Below are 17,102 nucleotides of genomic sequence, written 5' to 3' on the forward strand. Positions count from 1 at the left end.
CATCCCATAATAGTTTGCCCCCAAGCCAAACAATAGAACAACGGGATGCAGCCACATAACATTAAACAATCCACAATCCCCAACCCACCTATCTCCTAAACATGTATACAAAGTCTTAGACAAAGCACACACAATATTAGGACAGATCACCCTGTACCCCTAACAGGCACAGGGTGATTTACACATAAGAGGGATATGGGGAGCTGAGACAGGGGTCTCCCCATCTCTCCAAAGTGAGCTGAGTTCCATGGGCCCCCCACCTAAAGTGACTCCTGTCACAGTGAGAACCTTTGATTTACAGAAAAGATTCACTCTTATGATGGAGGAGGTGAGTAGTAATGGCTAGGCCTCACTCAGCAACATCCTGGCAGTATTCCAGTCAGGATTCATGAGGAACATAAATGGCCTACACCTATAGCAAGAGTATTATTTAACTTTAGTCAGAGACACACTGTTTGTTATTATCCACAGACAACCCTTATCTGCATAGGCAGGTTTCTGGTAAAGGTGAACTAATATTTTAAAGTAGAAAAAGTGAACAATAGTAAAAAGATGAATCTGTGCGCACTTTGAATACACAACCACAAGTACAAAAACGTAAAATAAAAAGTAAAAAAATGAATTTTGATAGCATATGATGCTAGCATATAATAACAGCTTTATCTAGTTTGCTAAAATAAGATAAACATCTCAACTCTTTACTAAATTAACCCCAATATGTTTGATCTCACTATAAGCATGTGAACATTAAAGCCTTTGACTAATCGATTTATTAAAAAAACAACAGCCCTATCTAAAACCATGTTTTTTTTAACCTGTAGGATATGTTGCTCCAGTGTTGCCTATCAGTGCCTCCTAATCAGTGCCGCCTATCACTGCCACCTATTAGTGCCCATCACTGACGGAGAAAAATTACTTATTTGCAAAAATCATACTAGAAACTTTTTTTTTCAAAATTTTCATTCTTTGTTTAGCAAAAAATAAAATCCTCCAATAGCGATGAAATACCACCAAAAGAAAGCTCTACCTGTCTTAAAAAAATGAAAAATTGTGTTTGGGTACAGTGTTGCATGACCGCGCAATTGTCATTCAAAGTGCGACAGCACTAAAAGCTGAAAATTGGCCTGGGCAGGGAGGGGGTAGGCAAGTGGTTAAATGCATATTTGTAACCACTATTAAACTGCTACATCAAAAAGACTTTTGTATTCCTATGTTAGATAATCCTAATAAATGTAAAGGATTATTACTACCAGCCAAATTCTCTCTTCAAAAAAATAATCATTTATTGAAACATGTTTACAACCATTTTTAAAAGCCACATCAATAATAGGAGACTAAAATTAACCCTTTGTGTTACTTTATAAGGTTTGTATAAGCCATTATCTTTGTCATTCCACAAGCACTGTAAGGACAATCCTTAATGCATATGATGTACATTCACTTGCAACGTACCTTCACACACTGTAATGTCATGCTGGGTGCAATACCTGAAAGCAAGTCATATACACACACACACAATAGACAGGTAGTCACACAAAGGTACTTCTAACCAGCATTTACACCATTACATATTCTACACATGTGAAATACCCTCTACCAAATGAACACCTGCCCTGGCACATCATAGCATTTACTCAGCACTCCAAGAAATAATAGAATCCAACTGCAATATTCTTGCACTGTCAAAACCTCCACTTTTATCACCACACGACATACAGAAGGATATATCTTATACTCCTAGATTGTAAGCTCCAAGGAGCAGGGCCCTCCTATCCCTGTTGTATTGAACTGTACTGTTGCTGTATTGTCTCCCTTTATATTGTAAAGCGCTGAGCAAACTGTTGGCGCTATATAAATCCTGTATAATAATATTAGTCATCAGAATCTGCATAATAACACACACTAATAATAATGTGAGCATTACAGCATGAAATAGACACACAATTTGACAGCGTCACAGCATAGAATTAATACATTACCAAAGCTATGTGAAGGCGAAAAAAGAACTGATTCCATCAGAACCATACTGCACAGGGGGTCATGGGGAAGCCGTAAACGCTACCAATCGATGAGCCCATATAGCCTTGGCAAGAGTCCCAGTGTCAGAGCATCCTCATCCGCTAGGGGGCTCCCCAGTCGATCCCGTTCAGACTCCTGGCTTTTAAACCATTTTCCTGGCAGCTTTCCCGAAGTGTCATGCCCAGCCACCATATTGAATCAACATCGTTATCTGAAAAGTCACACTTTTGCTTCAGATCAGCTTCTTATCTACCCTAAACTTCTTCTCATCTGCCCTAAACTTAAGATTTCTAACTTCTCAAGCAAGTAGCAGGTTCTTATCTTCTAATGTGACATTACTAGATGTCATAAACACGTTCAATCCCACAAACAAGTTCTTATCTTGCTCTAAGCAGAATATCTTGTGACTCTGTTCCTTTAGCTTAGAGAAATGACATCAGTCATTTCTCATGCTCCTTGCATTTGGACAATGCTTTATTCTAAAAATTACCCAAGAAACAAAGGGTCCAAGGCCAACACATTTCATAGGCCAACACATTTCATAGGCATTACACACACAAATGTGTGTTTATTTGAACTTAGTATTGGACTTTACATTTTTTTTAATTGTGTGTCCTCAGAAGAGTTAATGCCTAATGTCCACTTTGCTGTGATAGTATACAATGTATCCTGCTAACATTAAATACAATGTGTAAAAATGGTTTTGAATGTAATTAAATAAATGTTTAATTATTTATTATTGAGAACTTGACTGTTAGTAATAATCCATTCACCTGAATAAAAATATTATACAAGGAAAATAAGAAAGCCCTGGGATATAGCAATATAATAGTGGTTACAAACCTTGTTTTCTGTTTGTTAAACATCATATGGACCACAGTCAACTCTTCAAAGGCTTTCTTTTCACCCACTATGCTCTTGTCAACTTGCACTTTTAAGTCAAGGCCGGGTCACCACCACTTCTCCTTGTAGTATCTGCCTGATCAGTCCACCACTGTTCCAGATCTTCAACCCGGTCACCATCAGTTGTTCAATACTTCCTCACTTCCTCCTTAAAAAAATTACATAAACCAATAAAACTCACATTTCCAATATTCTGTCTCCCCCAGCACCAAGGTATAGAGCTTGTAAGTCTCTCTGGTCCCAGCTCCAGTGCTCAGCCTGGTGCAAGCTTGGGACGTGTGCGAAATGATGTGGTGTAACTTTGCTCCATAGTGCTTTGTCCCTCTTCAGGGGGCATCACAACAGTGAAATGTGCCAGAATTTTCCCTGATATTATTTAAATAGCACTAACCACTTTATGGAAATAATGGAATGTGCTTTGTTTATGCACCTTAATGTATGTTAATTTGAAGCAAGGCACATAGAATACTTTTTAGTACCCAAGCACTGTAATTTGAGTATCCAGTTTTAGTGGTGGTCACATAGTGGTCATTTGATACAGCAGCTGGTATAAATTAGGGATAGCACAGGTGAGAAATAAGATATACTGTAATATATTATATAATTCAGACAAAATTCAACTTCAGTCTAAACCCACACTTCATCCATAATATGTGCCGAAAGAAGCAAGAGCCAGTAGTCTGGTTGTGTGCTTGGAGCTGTATGTTGCATATGGGGGGCATCATAATTAAAGGTCATGGAATTTCTGTTGGGCATCTTCTAGCCTGTGAAAATTAGTGCTAGCTGAGAAAGGTCAGTGTCTAGTAGATAGGTGTGTGGAGCAGCAGGACTATGGATGTGCTTACTTCTATGTAGCTATACATTGGAGCTTTATCCAAGTGTCCTTCTTTTAGAAAACTTTGATGTCACCCCTAAGCAGTTGTAAATTCTGTGGAATCTATTTTTTCTCCAATAACAGAGATGTTAAGTATAGTTATTGTTTGCCTTTAAGAAGATAATCCTTAGTATATTCTATCTGTCCGTTCTGTTCATTATCATTGTACAATTGTTTAGTAGAAAGAATGTGCAAATATTTGTAGCACCCTAAATTGCTTTACAGGAGTAGCCTAATAAGAACTGTGGTACAGTTGGATAATTTGTTATGTATTGGCAAAGGTGGTACCAAGAATAGTTTAATATAATTGGTTATTTATATTGCATTTTTTTTTCGTCTATATGCAGCCAGTATAAATTTTACAGTGAATAGTAAAGCTGGAATTTATTTGTTAAAGTATTGTACTTCTATCTGTGAAAGGTACAGAGAAGGGGGTTTTCAATACATGTGTTTAGAAACTTGGCTCCTTTTTCCTTCAGGCCTCTTCACCCACAGTAGCAGAGTTTGCATTATTTACTATGACAGTCTGCTGGCTGCGGTACCCAGGGCTGTCGCTCTATGCACCACAAATCATCTCTCACCTTGTCACCACTGAGATGGCAATTTTACAGCTGGCAGCTTTAATCATGTTAAATGTGCAGGGCACACTTTGTTGTATGCACAGGGCTTTTTCCAAGGAAACTGAAACACAAAGCATCTAGCTTCACACTCTTAAGCTTATCTCACAAGGGATTTTTGTGTAATTCTGCTCTCTCATAATTGTGTTAACTTGATGAAAAGTGGAAAAATATTAAGAATTAACATAACGAAAATGAAGGAAAAGTGCTTGCTATTTTATTTGTAATATACATGTTGCTGTAAACTGTACTGAACCATAAAAGACCACCTCTGGGTATTCAGATATTATGGTAAAATTCATAATCAGTTCACTGAAAGAACAGAAAAATATAAATAACAGAATATACAAAACGGTACAAATATTGCAAAAGAAAAATGTAGTTTGTCATCTGGTGTCATAAGCTATATTCCTAGTAAATATCATTAATACTCAAAGTTTTTATTTAGATTGATTACTGTGGGTAATCAAAACATAAAATAATCAAGTTAGCTCTTAACTAGGTAATGTCAGGTGCATCTTTCTTTACATATAAATATTGATATCTACATACACTGCATACACTACAAATTATAAAAGCAGCATGACAACAGTATCAGTAAAATGAACCTTACAGCTATTTTTCTTTGAATAAAACATCTATGTAGAACACATGCTTGAAGGCAGTCATTACTTTTTCCCTCTGTGTTTTGTGATGCATGACCAAGGAGTCCTATATGAATCTACTGTTACTTTTTCCCCTCTAGCTGTCATCAACACAAGGAAGCAGTCTGCATCACCACCAGTTGAATAAAGCATGCCATAAGAATAGCTAAATGTTTTACTTTCACCAGTCAGCACAAGATTAGGTAACATAAAGCATGCCATAAGGATAACTACATTTTTTACTTTCACCATTCTGCACAAGATTAGGTAATATAAAGCATGCCATAAGGATAACTACATTTTTTACTTTCACCATTCTGCACAAGATTAGGTAATACTTATCCTGATAAAAATCAAGCTCTAGGTATAACCACATACTGTTTTCTTGCCTTACTACATTGACTGATAACCCTATACGCTACGTCTAGGGCCGTATGCCCATATGAAACTATATCTTACATAGCTATGCTCCTATAAAGAGTGCATATTAAATGCATTTGAGCAGGTAAACCCAAAAAGTAAAGTGATAACAACCAAGAAATCTAAGCATAACACCTTATTCTAAACACAACTGTAAACCTCATCTCAACCTCTAGACAACCCTTTGCATGAGCCTAACTCTACTCCCTAATCCACCTAAAAGGCTGTCCTAAAAATCTAACTGATAGTGCAAATACAAAATGTATCATGGACAGTACTCAACTGTGTAGCAGCAGCACCCCAATCTGATTCATTCAAAAATGCCTTTTAGGTAGTTTTGGCTGTGACACCTGATTCTTTATCAAGCAGTAATAAATCTGAATTGACTGAGGAAGTAGCATCCACAACAGATCTAAAAGTTGTAGGGAAGTTTACTCTTAAAAAATAAAGTCAAAGCGCTCATATCGTACAAATTAGCCAGGAGTGCAAAAGTAATAGTATAGTTTGTGGGCTTCTTATGTTAGCCATACCCTGCATTTTCTTAAAAGTGTCAAAACCTCAAAATTACCAAAATATACAGAATATATACTTCAGGCGTGTGTTTGGTAAAGATTGGGTAGCATCAGAACTGTACATGAGCACCTGAATAGATAGCAAATAGAGAGAGGTAGATCATGGAATAAAAAGTGTACAGATAAACAATAATTGAAAATATTTTCTAGTGGCTTGACAGTATGTAAACAGCTTGGTTAGGCTGCAATTTATGAGTGAGAGCTGAGGCAGGTTTTATCTTGAAATAAATATTAAAGGTATAATTTGAGAGACAATAATCAAAAATATTGTGCAGAGGCTGGACAGTATGTAAGCACCTTGGTTAAGTCCCAAATATAAAAAGGATGGGGAATATTTTATCTTAAAATAGAAATTTGAGTGTGTTTTTTAGAGAGACAATAACCAGTAATACTGAACATGGCTGAACAGTATGTAAACTGCTTGGTATTGCTGCAATGCTGGATGGAGAGAAATGGCAGGTTTTAACTTTAAATAAACATTAGAGTACATTATATGCAAGATAATAGCCTCCAATATTGTGCAGTGGTTGGACAGTATGTAAACACTTGGTTAGGTCACAATATAAGAGAAAGAGAATAGGCCGGTGCTATCTTTACAGTGACAGAGCTCCAGATCAGGACATTGAGATGCAACTCAAAATTACCCTAAACATTAAAAGTGTGGAAGCTGAGGTCCAGCTGCAGAACCATTGTGTGGCACCAGAATAGCCCAGAAGAAGTGGCAGGAGCTGGTAATAGTAGCATATATAATTTTTTTGTGGGGGGTGGATGACAAAAATTCAGCCTGTAGCATCAGCAGCAGGGGTTTTGTATTCATTAGTAATCCAAGACTGGTTCATTTTGTTGAAAATGAGCTGGGCCACACTGTCAGAGGACAGGTGGATTTGTCTGTTCACAATAAAACCGGAAGAGCAAGCCAGAAGCCTCAGCACATGCTGTGCACTTTCCAGCTTGTGGCCCAGTTTGGACTTTGAATAGTCCATGAGTTCCTCATTTCTGAGTGTTGGCAGCAGCCTAAGCCTGTTTTTACCACTGTAGTCACCAGCCATGCAGTTCAGGCATTGCCTGCAGCCAGGCCTGGCTGTTATGGTTTTAAAAAAAGTCTGAAAAGTGGTGCTGAGACAGTCACCACCACTGCTACTCCTCCTTTCAGGGATCATAGAATCAAAGGCACATTGGTTATTGGAGGGGGTCTGTCCACCATCAGGAAATGCAGCAAAAAGGTTCTTCCTAAAAGTTCCCCATTTTGGATCCTGACTTGGATGGTGGCAGTAAATCCAGTATTTTGTCTTTGTATCAGGGATCTAAAGTCTCTCTATTTGATGACCCAATTGCTGGTCATGCTCAAGTATTTAAGCATTAAAGGCTTTATCCACCACAAATTGCCTGTAGCAGTGATCATTGAGTTCCCAGTGTTGCTGAGGACAACACTGCCCTAAACAATTTCACACAATACACATACAGCTCCCATAGTTTTGGAGGGGTGAAAATTCCCTCTTCAAGCCTGTGCTGTTTTTTTCCCTCCTTCTCAGAAGGGAAAAGTAGCCTTTAAAGTGTCTTTAAAATAGTAGTCTTTAACCCCTTCACGCCTAAGGGTAAAACAAATCTTAATGCCTGAGTACAATTTAGCAACTTTGACATTTGTTAGTAAAACTGTACATATCATTACAACTACTTTATACATCCAGGTGAATTTTACCTTGTATTTGGGCTTTCATTTGGTGGTAAATGGTAATGGATATCTCCTGATTTTCTTTACTATCAAAGGAAAACTGCAACAAAATAGTAAAAAAAAAATAATTTTATAATTTAGCTGTGTGTTTCTTGTTACTACCATAACCTACCACCAAAGAACAATCCAATCTTCTTTTTTTTGTCCTACCTAAAACACTGACAGTGACACTAACTGACACTGATAATAATTAAAAAGAAAAATCCTGACCTTTATCCCTGACCTTTGACCCAAGCACTAACCCTGGCACTGACCTAGATCAAACTTTGAGCTAGGTATTTTTTCTTTTCTTTTTTATTATTTATTTATTTTTTACTTACTGTTGTTGTTTTTTCTCTCTGCAAGAAGAGAGAGAGAGATGGAGATAAAAAGAAAGAACAGGGGGTTGGGCAGAGTGCTCCCAGTGTAAGGACACTTATGCAAATATGCGGCCTAAGGTAGTAATATTTGTGTGACATTGGCGCCAAGGGATTCAAAAACTGTTAGGTTTCTGAACTGTGAACAAATAGGGATACAAAAGAATATTTAGCCCATCACGCTTCAGTAATTTGTTGCACTATAGCACAGAAAAGCATCGTATAGTAATTAACTCTCCCTACTAAGACTATCAGTTTACCTTAAAATACTCCATCACACATTGATAAATGTATTATCAATGAATAAATGGTAAGCGCAAGACAAAAAAGGAAAAAGTAAAGCAGCTAGCACAACATGGCAAACCCTCTGTCTCCACCAAAACAAAACACTATAATATCAATGTGCAGCGCTAATAAAGATGTGTGTTACAATCAATGATGACCAATGTGATAGTAAAAGAGAAAGGAAACATCATAAAAAAGAAATAGAGAATAGTGAATACTTCAATGAAGAAACAAAATGGACAGTATAACAAATGACAAATGAAAATATATAAGTCCTCTAAATATAATAATAGTCCCAAAAATAGTGATGGGATCAAATCAACAAAATGCAGTGACTTCCGTACTGCACCTCCACCATAATGCACGCACCAGAGGTAAGTAGCAAACAAGCCCATAGCGAAATGACACTAAGGGGTGTTCCTGCTTGTTCCTCCTGCCGGTGACCCGGTTGAACCATTTTGTTTCTTCATTGAAGTATTCACTATTCTCTATTTCTTATTTATGATGTTTCCTTTCTCATTTACTATCACACTGGTCATTATTGATTATAACACACATTTTTATAAGCGTTGTACATTGATATTATAGCACATTGACAAATAGCTTCTGGGAACCCACCCTTTTAAAATGAGGGGGTTGGTACATAACAAAGCCTCTGTTGTTGGCCATTGTAACCTTGTTGAGCACAGTTGAAATGTCAGGCAGAGTTACATTTGGTGGATTTCCAAATTAACTTGCTGGATTCCTGAATTTTAAACCTGCTGGATTTGCAGTGAACCTACGGTAGCTGGAAACCTGAACCCCATCCTTAAACCTAACAGGTAAACCCAACTTTTAGTTTTAACACACCCCTAAAGTCAATCATAACCTAAACACTTAAGCTCATTTAACCAAAAGCTTCCCCTAAACCTAACCCTAAAAGTTACCCTAACTTTTATACTAACTCTAATAATATAACAATGTAAACAATATTATTATGTTACCCACAATGCTATAAATCCAATGATGCTAATTGTACAATATCAACATTTTCTTGCACCAAAGTGAATGATACAAAAAATCCATACTAGAATTTCTGTGCCAACAACCACTTATCAAATTGAAGTGTAGAGAATTATACAATAAGCAGGACTTACCTTAAATGAAGCCTTAGTTTTAAAATCTTTCCAATTCTCCACTGCATCCTTATGCATGCATAGTCTAGACTCCAGACTCATCAGACTTAATTGAAAGACATCAATCTTTTTATTAGCTTTCACTGAATGAGCACAGTGTAGGAGTGGGAGGATTTTGAAGCTTCTCTGGAGGAGTCCATTTTTAGGCAAGTATAACCCATTACGAAATTGCTTAGAAACCCCAAGGAAAGGGGGAGGAACAATTTATAATTTATTCTGAAAGTGAATTATACTTTTTCAGGCAGTAAAGTACACAGATGAAATGCATCTATTTCAGCTCTTTTACTTGCAAAAGAATTTGTATTTCCTATATTTACACGGCCTTGGCAAGTAGCATTCCCTGTCTGGCAGGCCAAGAGTCCTGATATTTCTCTATTACAGTTAGAGCTGAATTCCAGGAATGGATTTTATACCAAAGTTACATTGATCTAGCTTTGACAAATTGAGGTATGCATTTTCCATACCCGTGGGATCCCTGTGGAAGCTGGAAATTGCTGTAGTAGACTCTGCTTCTACTGTGATCGCTGTTATCTTCTGGGTCCCGTGCCTAGCAGCTGTCCTGCTGCATAATAAACACAGAATCTCACTCGCTTGGCAAAGGCACAATTCACAAAATGCCTTGCTTTTTTCTTAATGAATACAATATATTCTTTGATTGGACTAGGTGGAGATTGTGAATTCAACAAGCTGCCTCTCTACCTCGTACATTCAGAGAATACCTTGCATTCATTGAGAAAATTGCAAAGCGCTTGGTGAATGGCACTCATGGTTCCAAGCTAAAACAATGTAACTATGGTATAAAATCCATACCTGGATTTCAGTTTTAACCACTTAGTGATTGAGGGTAAAACAAATGTGGATGCCGGAACACAATTTTTTGAACACAGTAAAACTGTACATATCATTGCAACTTCTTTGCGTATCCAGGTGAATTATACCTTTTTATATTATTTTTTCAGGACAAATTGGGCTATCTTCTTGGTGGTAAATGGTAAAGGATATCCCCTAATTTTTTTTTTTAAAGGAAAACTGGCCCAAATCAGTAAAATGTTTTTTTATTTTAACTGTATATTTCTTGCTATTACCATAATTTACCACCAAAGAACAATCCAAAATAAATTCTTCTGCTCCTGACAATTGCAGCAATGCCACATACAGCATGTGTATGTTATTTGTTGTTTGTACTCATATTAGGGCCCAGAAACAATAGTGCACTTTTTACTTTTTTTTAGCTAATTAAAACACTCTGGGTGGGATTTACTAAAACTAGAGCACTCAGAATATGGTGCAGCTGTACATGGGAGCCAAACAACTTCTAACTTAAAGCAGAGTTCCAGCCGTTTTTGTGTTTAATAAAAGTCAGCAGCTACAAAAACTGTAACTGTTAACTTTAAATAAACACACACTTACCTGTCCCGGGATTCAGCGATGTACTCACCGCGCTGTCCCTTCTCTCCTTCTGTCCTCTATGGCGCCAGCATCTCTACTTGTGGGCACCAGGCTGTGACAGCTTGTGGCTTCACAGCCTGGTGTACAGTGCACATGCGCGAGTTGCGCCGCGCCTCCTGATTGGTCCAGCAGTCTCCTGGGACCTGTGAAAGCTCCCAGGAGACTGCGGGAGCAAGGGGGGGGCTGAACTTCCAGGTCAAAACCAGGTACCCGCTCCCCCCCAAAAGGTGCCAAATATGGCAGTGGAGGGGGGGGGGCAAACAAGAGGAGCAAAATCAAAAACTGGTGTCCAGATAAATGAAATAAAATATACAAAAACAATAACCCTAAAAATTGACACTCAAAAAGTTACACTTTCACCCTTGAAAGTCCAAAGTGAATAATAAAACCCTCTTAGTGTAAATGAATCTTCTCAATTCTTTTTTTCTTCAATAAAGTTATCCAAAATGTATGGTTGATTTCCTCCGTGTACCTCCAAAAAATATATATAAGAAACTGGATAGTGTATTATCCTCAATATTCAAATGATCATAACATATATAAATACAAATGAATTGCCAATATGTGAAAAACTGTGAAACATGTGACAAAGTGAAAACACCCTGTGAGCACTTCTATGTGGCTAGAGTAAATACTCTTACCCTGCCCAGTGCCATTAGTACAGTGTCTGTGCTTTTTTTTTTTAGCTCTGATCACTTTATTGGTGCCACTTGGTATGTCAGTGACACTAAGTCAGTTCCCCCCCCAGTGTCAGAATACCCGCAGTCCCACTAGAATTTGCTGATCACCACCATTACTAGTAAAAAAAAAATAAAAAATCCCAGTATATGTTTTGCCATTTCTAAATGCCATAACTTTCATGTAAACCAATTAATTTACACGTATTGGGATTTTTGTTTTAGCAAAGACATGTATCAGAATACATTTTAGCCTAAATTTATTACGAAATTTGATTTTTTCAATTTTTTCTATCAAAATTGTAGGTCTTTTTTTATGGCGCAAAAAATAAAAAACGAAACAGGCGATCAAACACCACTGAAAGAAATCTTAATTCGTGGAAAAAAAGGACATAAATTTAATTTGGGTGCAGCGTTACATGACCACCCAATTGTCAGTTAAAGTAACTCAGCACTGTAACACAAAAAATGGCCCTGTCAGGAAGGGGGGGGGGGTTAAATCCTCAGGAGGACAAGTGGTTAATTTATTTTTAATTTACACACTTTTGTTTGTTTATATTTTTCTCTCATGCAAGAAGAGAAGGATACAATGTATCTTTCTCTTCATTCAGAAGCGGAAGTAAACACATGGGTGGGCTGCACAGTGATTGATCACTGTGATAGCCAATCAGAAGTTATCACAACGATCAGATGACCTAGACTGGGAGTCCCAGGTCCCAATTGTTAGTATAAGGCCAAGGCTGCTTTGTGAGAGTTCAATCTCTGTGCTGGGAGCGTGCTGTGCAACGAGCTCCGAGAACAAAGACAGATACGCATATATAAGCGGCAACACAAATAAAGGCCCTACAGTTGGCGGGAAGTGGTTAAGTAATACTTATAGGTTCTGTCCCTGACCCTAACCTGTGGCTGGACAGTGAAGGAGGCACACCAAACTAATGAGCTCACCTCTCTGTCACTCTGATCTATTCTCCTATCAGCATGTTCCTTGATAGGACCTGAACATTGCTGCACAACTGATTAGCTTTTCTGCTGCTTTTTCCTATGAACTCTATACAGAAGAATGCAAAAAGGCAGAAAACAGTTCAAATAGAGATACTTGCAGCTTCATTAAAAAAAATACTGATCTATAATTGAATGCAGAGCTGCATTAATTTGTGTCTTGTATATCTTCCTGGAGATATAAGCAGGGCAAATAGGGTGTGTAAATGGAGCAGGTCAGAGCAGATCAAGAAGTAAAAGAGAGTCTGGTAACACAGGAGGGTCATCCAGAAGTGAAGTCTAGACGAGCCGGGTCACACACAAGTAGATCAGAGTGCAAATGGTACAGAATCACAGTGGATAGAGCAGTGTTAGAGCAAGCTGGGCCATACATGGTAATCCACAGAGCAAATACAAGCTGGGTCAAGCAAGAACACACCAGGTAGAGTCTGCTATCACAAGCCCAGGGGGTGTGTGAAACAGGTGCATTAAGCATACGCAGCAAGGAGCTGGCCAATCGCTGTTGTTTCCAGGTAAAGGCTGTCTCAGGAGAGTTTTGCTCAGACCTAAAGGGTCAGCTCAAGTTCTGGTACTGACAGATCTTTGGTGCTATAAGGCAGGATATAAAAAGAAATGAACTGTGAATAACCTAGAATACAATAGAAACAAGGAAAAAGGAATAAGATGTATTTAGTACCTCCTGTTTTATATTGCGTATTGCTGTATCCAAAGAGTGTTCTGATGTCACATTTGTTTTACTTGTTTTTTTATGATCAACACATTAGCAGATGTAAAAAGCCTAATAAGTACAATACTGTAATGTGGCTTATTAATGTAGTGAAAATTGCCCAATTTAATAATTATATATAGATTTAATTTTGTATAATATTTGTGCAAATTGCTACTTAACAAACTTTCCTTTACAGCGGTTTTAGCTATCTCTAGATCACCATCTTCATAAAAGGTACCTGTTTGTCAGCAAGTGAGATCATTATGTAGTGTATTTATCACAAAGGTTATTACCTTGTTAACTAAAAATGTATTTCTTCCTTGTAGCTGTAATAATTGTTGTGATGCTTCATTTTAATAGGAGACCCAAGTCTATGAACTTACAGCAGTGAGGCAGACTCTGCAGGCTGATCTGGAGACATCGATTCGACGTATTGCTGACCTACAAGCAGCGTTGGAGGAAGTTGACTCAAGTGATGACAGTGACACTGAAAGGTATTTTCTAATAAACTATTATTTATTAAAAAAGATATATATTTGGCTTAATATGTATATGCAGATTAATTTTGATCTGTATAGGCTTCTGTGATTTGAAAGGAGAAATGATTAATGTTTATGGCGTATATAATACAACTACATGTAGGCATTGCTGATCAGCAAATGTCAGACCTGTCATATTGCAGTGAGTGCTTGGTGGGTGCGGACGAGTTGGTGGGCATTTTTTTTTTTGAATTTGGCAAGTCGGCATCATCGTGACAACGCTGGATGCCGTAACTGACGATGGATTTCAATGATGGAATAATTTTTTGCCTTTTTGTATTAAAGAACTTGTCAAAAACTGTTGTGTTGTTTTTTCTTCAACTAATGGAATTTTCAAAAAGACTGGTCTCTTTATTTGTTACTCAATGTAACTCTTTAATGAATGTGTAGGCATACAAGTACCCCTTACTCATTCACAAGGAGGGGCAGCATCAGGGTGCCCCCTTATTTAAAGGAGTACCCTGATGCTAATGAGCCCACCTGCCCACAGACCCCCACAACCACTGGGCTAGGGTTGTGGAGAAGAGGCCCTCATCCCCATCAGCATGGGGACACCTCCCCTTGCCGAGGGCACGTGGTCACTTGCTAAGGCGCAGGGAGGGGGGGGGGGCTCAATCATCCCCCCCTTTTCTGCCTTGCTAAGCCTGTGCTTGGATCAAGGGCCTGGTAGGAATTTAGGGGGGGGGGGCCCACGCTTTCCCTTCCCCCATTTTTTGCTGCAGCAGATTCTATACATTGTACGGAAGTGCAACTTTGCATGTAGTTTATGTTCAACTTGTTTTTATTGAAGTTTTACAAATGGACAACAAAAAACAAATCTGGTTCACAATTGTACACGGGCAGATAATTTCAAGAAACAAGGCAACATTTTAAATGTAAGCATTATGAGGATCCCGTGAGAGGGGAATAAAGGTGGAGAACATGCGCCTTGATAACGAGTACAATAGGAACCAGAAAAAAGGGGGAAAATTAGGGAAGGGAGGAGGGGATGTGGGTAAGGGGAAGTGAGGGAACAGGAAAGAAACAAGAAACTTTTATAATACAGTAACAATACCAGTCAGGGTATATCATACATATACTCCATATGATGTGAGCTATCAAATTTGAACTGTACACTTGGGGTTAAGTGACCATAGGGTCCAAGCTTTGTGGAATTTAGAGTTGGAAAGGTGGTAGAGGGAATATTTCCTCTCCATATCGCATTGGGTATTAAGACTCAAGTCATAGACGGGGAGTCTAAGGATTTCCATAATCTGGTAATATTATTTTTTGCTGCATAAAGGATATGAATGATAATGGTACGTGAGTCAAGAGGGAATTTTTCTAGCCCAATATGGAATAAAGCTAATGAGGGGTTAGGTCTCACTTTATTGCCTGTTATTTCTGAAATCATATTTAAGACGCTATTCCAGAAGGATCAAATTGATTTGCATGACCAAATTATATGAAAGACTGAACCTCTCTCTCCATATTGTCTCCAATACTGCAGAGAACAGTTTGGATATATTTTGTTTAGACGATCAGGAGTTAAATAACATTGGTGTAAGAGTTTAAGTTATGACTCCCAGTGTGAGGCACAGTGGGATGCTTTATAGGTTGCAATAAAGGCTCCGTTCCACACTTGATCAGTTATTGTTTGGGACATTAGGATTTCCCAATTTGTCAAAGATGTCATCCTTAAGTTAAACTTTAATTCAATAATGAGGGAATAAAGCAGAGATATTCCTTTACCTGGATATTTGTTGTTACTCAGGAACTGAAACGCGTGGAGAGGTAATGTAGTGAAGTGTGGGGTGTTTGTATTTTTAAGGCAATAAGCAATTGGAAGGTAATTAAATCTTTCCTTTAATGGAAGTGAAAATTTGTTTTGGAAGTGGTGGGATGGGGCAAGGTCTTGATTTATAAATAAGTCAGATAGAGAGAAGATACCAGTGGTTTCCCATTTGGTAAGATTACGTGCAAAATAAAGGTATAGAGGACTTTGAGAGGGGTAGAAATCTTTACCGAGTTTGGGGAGGAGTGAGTTATTAGGGTTTACCATGCTTCTAGAGAGGCCTTAATACAAGGGTGTTTGAAAGGGATTATTTTATTGTCGGAGGAGCAGAGGATGAGGTGAGTCTGTAGTGTTGTGGGATGGAATATTTGAGATTCCATGTTAGTCCAAAGTTTTTCTTTAGAAGGGTGCCACCAATAATACATTTAGTAGAGTAATGTAGCTATGCAATAAGTGTGTAGGTGTGGAAGGCTTGTTCCCCCTCTACTATATGGGCAAATTAATAGATTTTTAGTGCATCTGGGTCTTTTTGATTCCCAGAGAAATTGAGAGAATTGTCTTCGGGCAGCATGGAACAGGGGTACAGAAATAGGTAGAGCTCTAAAGATGTATAGCAGTTTAGGTAGTATAAACATTTGAGATGCTATGCGACCGAGCTTAGAAAGTCCAAGAGTCTGGAGTGTTTGGATTTCCTTAGGAAGAGATTGGAGGAATGTTTTATGGTTAAGGTCATATAGTTGGGAAGCTGAGGCAGTTAAGTTGATTCCAAGGTAGAGAATTGATTGGTCAGCCCAAATTATTGGGAATTTTTTTAAAAGAAACATCTGAGTTTTTTGGTTTATGTAGGTTTAGTATTTGTGAATTATTCACATTACGTTTGTAGTATGATACATTTGTGTATGAAGCTAAAATCTCTCTGGTCCTTTCTAGAGATTGGGTAGGATTAGTAATCATTAGAATGATGTCATCTGCAAATAGGCTTATTTAATGTTCAGAGCCTTGGTACTTGATACCTGTGAATTCTGGGTTACCTCGTATTTTAGAGGTGAGAAGCTAAACCTGTCTGGTGCTGTTTGTGCTTTCAAATGGTTTTGACAACATACCATCAGTAAGGACTCTGGCTGATGGGGAAGAGTATAGAGACATGATAGCCCTTTGTATCCATCCTGTAATACCAGATTTTTGCAATGTTGATTGCATAAATCCCCAGTGGATGCAGTCGAACGCCTTCTCTGCATCCAGTGTAAGAAGCAGTGAGGGCATTCGGTGGTCTTGTAGGTCATTAATAAGAGAGATTAAATGCCTGGTGGCGTCCAGGGCCTGTCGTCCCGGTATGAACCCTACTTGGTCTGGGTGAA

The 17,102-nt window shown here is 38.2% G+C and overlaps 1 protein-coding gene across 2 annotated transcripts in view; it reads left to right on the forward strand.

The window, feature by feature from the left end:
- Positions 1-17,102, forward strand: part of MYO18B (myosin XVIIIB) — an 810,748-nt gene that overhangs the window by 743,740 nt on the left and 49,906 nt on the right. For both annotated transcript variants that reach the window (XM_089684120.1, XM_089684121.1), the window contains exon 41: positions 13,792-13,925. In XM_089684120.1, the coding sequence (XP_089540246.1) occupies positions 13,792-13,925 (134 nt within the window). The remainder of the gene's footprint in view (positions 1-13,791; positions 13,926-17,102) is intronic.

Source organism: Staurois parvus, unplaced genomic scaffold (genome assembly GCF_062004578.1).
Source record: "Staurois parvus isolate SC_StPar_1 unplaced genomic scaffold, SC_StPar_1.0 ptg000336l, whole genome shotgun sequence".
In the NCBI taxonomy this organism is placed as follows: Eukaryota; Metazoa; Chordata; class Amphibia; order Anura; family Ranidae; genus Staurois; species Staurois parvus.